Source organism: Suricata suricatta, chromosome 5 (assembly GCF_006229205.1).
Source record: "Suricata suricatta isolate VVHF042 chromosome 5, meerkat_22Aug2017_6uvM2_HiC, whole genome shotgun sequence".
NCBI classification, from domain to species: Eukaryota; Metazoa; Chordata; class Mammalia; order Carnivora; family Herpestidae; genus Suricata; species Suricata suricatta.
In genome coordinates this window covers 58,449,225-58,458,095 of record NC_043704.1, presented here as the reverse complement: position 1 = coordinate 58,458,095, position 8,871 = coordinate 58,449,225, and the positions used below count along the sequence as shown (strand labels likewise).

The 8,871-nt window shown below is 39.4% G+C and overlaps 2 protein-coding genes across 13 annotated transcripts in view; both read right to left on the bottom strand.

Annotated features, from left to right (window-relative positions):
* The window catches only part of ABHD10 (abhydrolase domain containing 10), a 13,428-nt gene extending 12,839 nt beyond the window's left edge, over positions 1 to 589 (bottom strand). Inside the window, exon 1 of the mRNA XM_029940691.1 lies at positions 383 to 589. Coding sequence (XP_029796551.1) covers positions 383 to 587 — 205 coding nt within the window. The 5' untranslated portion in view covers positions 588 to 589. The remainder of the gene's footprint in view (positions 1 to 382) is intronic.
* Positions 590 to 2,954: 2,365 nt separating this feature from the next.
* Positions 2,955 to 8,871, bottom strand: part of PHLDB2 (pleckstrin homology like domain family B member 2) — a 108,735-nt gene continuing 102,818 nt past the window's right edge. For all 12 annotated transcript variants that reach the window (XM_029939274.1, XM_029939284.1, XM_029939272.1 and 9 more), the window contains 2 exons: positions 5,422 to 5,507; positions 2,955 to 4,820 (listed from right to left, as the gene is read on the bottom strand). In XM_029939274.1, coding sequence (XP_029795134.1) covers positions 4,680 to 4,820; positions 5,422 to 5,507 — 227 coding nt within the window. In that variant the 3' untranslated portion in view covers positions 2,955 to 4,679. The remainder of the gene's footprint in view (positions 4,821 to 5,421; positions 5,508 to 8,871) is intronic.

Genomic DNA, 8,871 nt, shown 5'->3' with positions numbered 1-8,871 from the left:
GTACATTTCCTCAAGTGAAGCAAGGTCAGGTTTAAATATCCTAACAGAGTCAAGATCTGTAAAGCCCTTAGACCAGAAGAGAAACGAGGGAAAAAGCAACTAATAACCAAACGCACATCTTCACTGTCCCTAGCCTTGGCGCTTAACGCGGGGAGGCAGGCAGAAAGTAGGATCCTTAACCTGCAGAGCGTAAAACTCTAGCAAAGGCCCCGGCAGAGGTCTTACAGCTGTCACCAGAATTGCTGGAGGCGACTAAAACTAGAGTACTGAGACTGGGGGGAACAGCATTTTTAAATAGGGCGCCAAAACCGCCCCTAGACAGAAACGGACTCTACTCCAAGTTCAAAAGAATGCATACTTCTCACGGCTTTCAGACACTGACCTGGGACCCACCGTGCCGTCCCCTCCGACTTCCTTGCAAGTAATGCGCTGAGGCCACGGTGGAAGCCTAAGAAGACCGCCGGTCGGTCCCACCTCCGACGAGATACCCAAGCGCCCAGGGCGGCCATCCCCATCCACGCCATCTTCCCAGGAGCCCCTGAGCACCGGGCAGCCCTACAGAGTGCACAGTAACCAGAGCTGCGCATGCGCCGCCGACCAGAAGCCGGGACCTGCTAAAGCGGTTCACAGAGGGCGCACATGCGCAGAATGTCGTCGCTCGGAGGAGCCTTTCGCAATTGGACGGTGGGGTCTACAGGAGTGTTTGCTTCTGATGGCTTGGAATGTTTTGAGTACCCTCAGTAGGCGACTTTCTCAATGGGTGGATCGATGTTCTAGGGCTGGAGGCGCGGAGAGAAGCCGTATTCAACGTTCCTAAATAGGAAACCATCTCCTCATCCCGAGGACGCTAGGGAGAGAAAGCTTCAGGTGCAAGGCTGCTTGCATTACAAATCGCCTTCCCGCCCCGACAGTTTAAAACCCTGCCGGAAACGCTTCCAAAAGCTGACCTTAACCCTGCTTGTGGAAACACCCGCGGTGGACGCTTTCGCCGCTGCTTCGCCGCTTTCCAATTCGTTTTTACTCTGTCAGGCTCTTTATATGCCTGACCATTGAATTACTGAATTATTCTGTCCCCTGCCTCATGCTACGTGCAAAACTAAATCCCCGTAGACATAGCCTCTCAACGGAAGAATAAAAACAAAGGATTTAAATACACTTTAGGACAGTATTTTGTACTTTGGGGATAGAAGGGACTTTGATAAACAAGAGATGAAACCCCGAAATAAAGAATAAAATGTATGTTAACTTAAACTCTTTTCATGGTAAAATACATCTTGAGTCAAGAGTCTAGAAAAACGGATTTTATGACACAGATAACAAGACGTCAATACTTCTATTCAGCCTGCTCCTACTACTAAGGAAAAAAAAATCCTATAATCAACAGAATTAGCCAACAGCTGGGAATAGGCATTTCATATATAAAGCTGTTCAACTTCACTAATTGAAAAATGTGAATTAAAAAAATGTTATTTTCCTCATCTGTCAGATTGGGAAAAATTAAAAGAGCAACTATTGGCAAGGATGATGGGGCACTGGCACGCCTATATGGTTGGTAGGAGGGTTAATTGTTAAACTCTTCTGTCAAGTAATTTGTGCACAATTTAAAATATGCATCATTTTCAATGTCTGTGATGTAGTTGCCCCAGTCTATGACTCTTCTATAAAAAACAGTTATTAGTTCATAAGGATGCATATTACCTGCTACAGCACAGTTTTCATAATTTTTTTTAAAGTAGGCTCTGTGCTGAGTGTGAAGCTCAACACAGGGCTTGAACTCGAAACCCTGAGATCAAGACCTCACCTGAGATCAAGAGCCGGTGGCGTAACCTGTGGCTTAATGACTGAGCCACCCAGGTGCTCCTACAGCACTATTTTTATAAGCAAGCAAGCTTGTCTTGTTTTTTTTTGCTACTTAAGGTTACTGTGGGTGGTATAAAATACTTAAGTAAAGCCACTTTACTATGTTGTTCATACATTTTGGAGCAATGATTGGTGCTAGAGGTAAAGGCAAATGTTGGATACAGTGAATCCAGACTATCTTTGGAATCTTGGGAACCTGTTGGAAGATACTGAAAAAGCTGGGTAAATAAAAACTAAATAGATCTTTCTTGGGAGGTGTGGTGCCAGAAACAGATAGCAAGGACAGCTGCTTGACTTCAGGATGCACTCCAAGAGTTGTTGAGCTATTTCTCGAATTCTCCATTAGGCCTGTTGTAGACTCCCAAGAAACTAAGTCACTAAGATGATAGACAATGCATGTCACTTCACCATCTTTTAAATCTTAACAATAAGCATTTCTCACTATGGGTTTTGGATAATTGCAGATATTCCCAATCAGTCCTGTCTCTATTCTCTCCCTTATTTTTGTAGATCTTGCATCTTATGTATAGCAACTGAAAACAATCTGACTTGTCTCCACAGTAGGAAAAAGCACTGCACAAAAGAGTAGGGAAGCCCATGGATTGTCTTCTCTATCCACCCTTATCAGTATAACAAATCAGGAAAAACTGTGGCAAGTGGCAAGTAAAGATGCTTTTACCAACAGTGATGGGCTTGAAGTACACTGATTGTTTCCATACGCACTGTCAATGTTGCCTTGATCATCAGGAGTGAACGGATATATTGTTCAGGGCCATTTCTCTCCCTGAAATCTGCTCCCTTAGTCCAGGGAGACAAATGAGGTTGCCATATAGTAAAGTCCTTTACTTCACACCTGGATGATGTTTTCCCTGTCAGATAAGTATACACAGCCCTTGCAATCCCCACTAATAATTGCATCTTTGCAAAATGACAGTCAGATGTCACATTTGTCAGGGGTCATCTCACATCGTTAGTGGAGGGAATGTGATCAGAGATACTTAGAATTCCATCAGGTGAAAGAACTACCCATCATAATGTTAACACACAACCACTCTTATAGAGATTCACAACTGACTTTTGTTGATGAATCCATCTCCTGTCATGTCACCAATAGGTAACCTCCTAATGAGAGATGAGTTTATTTTCAACTGTGAAATCTGGTCAACATTTTAATCCATACTCGACATATTTTAACACACATTTTAAAAGGTTTACTACATCATGCACAGTATAATGTTGATTGGAATATCTTTATAATCCTATAAAACTACAGTACAGAAAAGTTATATTTTACATTAACCAACAAAATTTTAGCAATTGCATTTCACTCTCTTAGATCGTTACAAGGGTTTGGGGTGATCTCTGAAAAAACAGCTTATAAAAATGTCTTACACAATAGTGACTTTGTCCTTGACTGTTCAAGTAAAATGGTGCATCATCCAGTTGCAAAATCTTATTGGCAACCTGTATACAGGTATGCCAATCATACTGCACATTTTTAAACATTGTACCCCGTAAGGCCAGACCAAGATGTTATGAACACTGGCAATCTACTTATTTCATCTTATACTAGTCAGCAAAGCTATTATTCTCTACTTTTAGGAAAGAATTTGCAAACTTCTAGGAAAGAATACATTCATACTTACAAATACACACAACATGACAAACGAGGATAAATGGCATTTGGAAAAGTGTTATAAAAGGGACTTGCCTGAAGTCATTTCATTCAACAAAAATTAATTCTAAAGAAACTAAAGCTAATTGTAAAGAAATACATAATAAAATCATACATTACAGAGACCATTAAGTTGGAGTTCATTTTCCTTTTTCATAGAACTATGCTACTTCTGTAAATAAGTATTTTCATTGGTCTGTTCTTTGGTGAGAATAGAGCTCTGACTTCATTGTTAGGTCATGTGAGGTTGCAGTTAACAGGTGCATTCCACGATCAAGAGGAAACAGACAACCTAAAGGAAATCAGCTCCCAGCTACCTTTATTCTCAGCGCTGGGAAGGGAGGACTCTTTAGCAGAACATGAAATATTCTCTTTATTTTAAATTGCTCAAAGTGACAGCATGTCTGTCTAAGAGATCTGCTTCTGTCTAAGATACACAACTTTTTGTTTTTTCTTCTTTTACAAAAAGTGATTTGCTATATATGTACAGTCGCTTATGCCAGTGGTAACTTTCCAGAGTCAACTTCCTGGGCAACTGATGGCATCGAAGTACCATTTTAAAATGGAGAGCAACACTATGTCGCTGGAAACTACCACTATCAAACAGAAGTCATGTCAAGTCTTTGGTTTACACGCAGTACTTAATAATTAGGGCAAAAATCCTAAAATGTATTCCCCTCCAAGCCCTTATTTGCTTCTACTTATAAAGTAACTTTCAGAAAAATGCCTTTTAAAACACCAGTAAATAACAAATAATGTCAATGCCAATAATGTGGGTGCTAAAATAATTTCATATTTGCAAGTACATACATTTTGTAAACTGTTCAGTTTATTTCACCAAAGTAAACAATTGGTAAAAAATAGTTTATAAGAAATGTTCCTCTAAGGGATGCTATTTTACCAAAATAGTGTTTTCTTTCTCATAGGTGCTTCAATCCTTCTGCTATTTATCATCAAGCTTTGAATCAAAACCCTTTTTTTCTCCTTTATAAATGACTTCCTGTTAATTTGAAAGTTCTCATATACACAGTTAATGAGAGGGACCTCATTAACTGTTGGGTCTTTCCATCCGGGATTGAATATGGCTTCCTTCTTGTCAGAGACTATTGCAGTCTGCCCTGAAGTAGACTGTTGTGCCTGTTCACTACAACAGGAAGTGGGTGTAACCCTCTGCCCCAGTAACTATAACATCCATCCAGATCCGCATGGCCTCCGGTGATGGCGCAACCATGTAGTAGATTCTGTCATGCGTCTTGACACTAAAGGTGAGTAATGGATTAGGACTCTAAAAATCAAAAAAGCAAAAGAATGTAAAACAAACATCTGAAGTTATAAAATTAAATAACAGACATATAGGACTGCTTTCTCCTCTCCAAAAGTTCTCCAATTTATAGAAATCTAAATTGGCATTACTTTTGCTTCAGTACAACCTGTACCCCCACCTCCAGGATCTTTCTCAAGACTATTTTTCTGGCCTTACCACACAATTACTCTCACACAGAGAGGTCACCAACTAATCCTCTGGGAAGCTACTTCGTAGCTAAAGCCCCAGCCCGTACCCAGATCATGTAGGCAATAAGTAACAGCTGTTATTCTTAGTCCCACTAAGATCCTTCCTTATAAGTAGGTAGCTGATCCTTCTTAGAACCTCAGCAAGTCACTTAGCAGGTCTTCTAGGCCGAAATGTCCAGAATATTTTCTCACTTCACCATGACTTTTTCTTCCACAAAAGATCAGCTATACTACTTACTTGTATGTTTACTTTTCTAGAACGATTCTACTTATGTCAATCTGCGATGTCAGAGAAACAAATCTAAACTGCTTGCAGTTCAAAACACATTTTTCCAGCTTACTTATGCATTCATATCTCAAAATCAGTTTTTTACCTTATTAGCATTCTTAAGGTGATCATAATACACTTCTTCAATGGCTTGGAAGTATATCACTCCTTTTAATTTAGCTTCATGCTTGTCTGCAATAATAGTTAAATACTTTATCACCAATGATGGACTGGGAAAATTATAATTTCAGTATAACTATTACAGTTTTCATCTAGTATTTAAGTTACCCAAGATTAATTCAGATAATTTAGGTGAAGGCATTACCCCAGTTCTATATTGAAAACAAACAAACATAATCAGCCAAACCTCAGGGACTAATTGATTTTGCCCAAAGCTCTCTAGCAAATCTGAGGCAAAAAGAACTCAGAACTACTGACAGTCAAGTTAGCACACAAAATATAAACAACGCTGACACCAATACTAATTATCTCCCCATGTTCTCCAAAAACATGGTTGTGATGGAAATGTTAATATGTAGAGCTGTTGTAATGAGATTTCTAAGGAGGTTTTTGTTTTATAAAGAAGGGTGTTTTTTGACATAACTTAAAATAATATTCTACTTATATTTCTACTTATTACTATTCTACTTATATTTCTTGTCTGGCTTGCTTTTTTCCCCTGTTCCCAGTAGAGCTTCACATCAATAATTTAATGCTCTTTCAATGCAGCATGTTCCAGTTTGTTTCCAAGATTTCATCAAATTTGCTATAAAAACCAAATAAAAATATAAAACCAAACAAAAAGAGCCAAATCACCAAACAAACGGCAGCACTCTATGATCTAATAAGTTCTTGAAACAGTTTGCAATTGAAACACAGAGCAGATCGTAAGTGCATGTGAGCATAGTGAAGAGTTTTTAAAGCAGGGATGGAGCTGCAAACAGAGAGACCCTGTATTGTGCCCTGTTGGTGGAAGTACAAATCAGAAAGCTCCCTTTGGAAGGCAGTTGGGGAAAATAAAGTCTCTTCCTAAAACTTCCCACTCCTAAACCTTTGTTGTAGAAGAGCTACCCATGCACATGCACATGGATTTGTGTTTGTTATAACAGAAGGCAGCATCAAATCTGCTTGAACTCTAACAGGGGATTGATCGAGTTATGGATGGGTCATAGAGTGGAATCCTCACAGCCACTGGAAAGACTAGATGGATCTGCATGTGCTCGTCAGAGAAAAATCTTGACATACTGTTATGCGACAAAACTTATGACCAGAGTGAATAATTTGGTCTCAACAGGGTATCTTTTAAGTTTATTTCTTTCTTTTGAGAAAGACAAAGAAGGGGAGAGAGAGAGGATCCCAATCAGGCTCTGTGCTGTCAGCACAGAGCACGGTGTGGGGCTTGAACCCACGAATCATGACCTGAGCTGAAACAAGAGTCAGATGCTTAACTGAGCCACCCAGGTGCCCCTGGTCTTAACTGTATTAAAGAAGAAGGAATACATATATACATATACACATGCACACGCACACACACACACTGAAATATACATATATATACCCATATATATGAAACAACATACGTATATTCATATATATCCACATATATGAATATGCACATGTATATATCCATATATATGCTCATATGTAAATTTTCATAAATATATGAATAAAGAAAATCTGAAAAGATATTTCAGACTTAACACTAGGAAAAGTTCAGAACTTTTGTGATGTGAAAGAGACTTATTTTTATTATATAGACTTTTTTAAAAGTCTATTTATTTTTATTTTGAGAGAAAGAGAGAGAGAGAAAGAGAGAGAGAATTCTCTTTGAGCAAAAGAGAGGGGAGACAAAATCCCATGCAGGTTCCATGTCATCAGTGCAGAGCCCCACATTTTTGTTCTACTTTTAATTTTTTTTACCCATGAATGTCCTTTTTTCCCAACAACAACAAGGAGAAGCTAGTCTGAAAAACAGCAGCCCTAAGAGGTTCAGTGGAAAAATATAAAGCTATTAAATTACATTTAACTCAGCATTTCCCTAGCTTATTTGATCATGTTTGACCATGGACCATATTTGTATGTTTCGTTTTTTTGTTTGTTTGTTTTACTCTTCCTTGGGAAGCACCGTTTCAATTACTGCCACAGTGAGTGGGTTTCAGTCGGTTTCTGTGAAAGAGGTCCGTGTAATCTCTCAAATATTCACTGGGAAGGATACTGCAGGATCAACAGGAATACAATAATGCTTTATTTCTGAAAGCAGATGTAAAATACAATCTGGAGCTAAAAGTAAATCTTATCAGTGTTTCAAGGAGGCAGAAAACTGGAGAACGAAGCCCTTTTGTTTGTAGGGCTTCTCTTCTCTTCATATCTAAGAAAGAACTCTCAAAAACGCTGGCCTCACATGGTGAACAAAGAGAATCAATAATGCTTTTGTCGATTGACCCGATAAAGTTATTCATTCCTTTGGGTAGCATTATCCCATCAAATTTCAGATATATTTTCTGTGTCTCCGTTTTCTTTAGAGACTCTTCTAAGGTTACCCAGTTAATATGTAGGGGCCAAGCACGGAGGCCAGAGGATGATCAGCACAGAGACTTAAGACTCTCGCTGTCAGCACTCATGTTTACATCTCCTTCAAACCCACGGTGCCCATTTATCTCAGGACAAGCTGAAGTCCATTCCTGTGGACTGATCTATTCCTGCACTTGCTGATGTTTGGGGAAAGAGTAGAGGTGGAGGTCAGGGGAGTGGACAAGCTAACAATGGCTGTAAACAGAGCCAAATGGACAGTGTCTGTCAAACTAGGATTCACTGGTCAGTTATATAACATGTAAATATTAAAAAGCCAAATGAAGAGGGCCTGGGTGGCTCAGTCGATTAAGCATCTGACTTCAGCTCAGGTCATGATCTCGCAGTCCGTGAGTTTGAGCCCTGCGTTGGGCTCTGTGCTGACAGGTCAGAGCCTGGAGCCTGTGTGGGATTCTGTGTCTCCCTCTTTCTCTGCCTTTCTCCTGCTGGCATTCTATGTCTCTCTCTCAAAAATAAACATTAAAAAAATTTTTTAAAAAAAGCTGAATGAAACATAATTCTTGCCTGTTTTACATGGTACAGTTCTGAGTAATTGTTCATATATCAAAAGGGTTTGGGTCCTTAAAGAGGAAAAAAAAACGATCAGCAAGAAGTTTACATTTGGAAAAATGCATGTATGTGGCCATTAGGAGCACAGGTTCTGATATGGGTCAAGAGGAAGGGGCACTGAGCAGCTGACCTGCCTGACAGAGGAAAGAATGAAATCAGGCTCTTAGAGAAGAGAAGCAGAGAAGAAAAGTGAAGCTGTTTTGTCTGAAGTTAATCCAAATTTTATTTTTGGAAAATTCTGGGTGAGGTTGTCTTTGAAGACTAGCCCAGGATAAAGTTGTGTTTATGGATTTTGCAGAACTAAATTGGCATTTCTCATTAAACTGGCATCTTTTTTATTATACTAACTGAAGAGAACATCTTTGGATTCTCCTAGAACCCAAGATCAGAAAGTCCAAGAGAGGCGAGCAAGGAACTC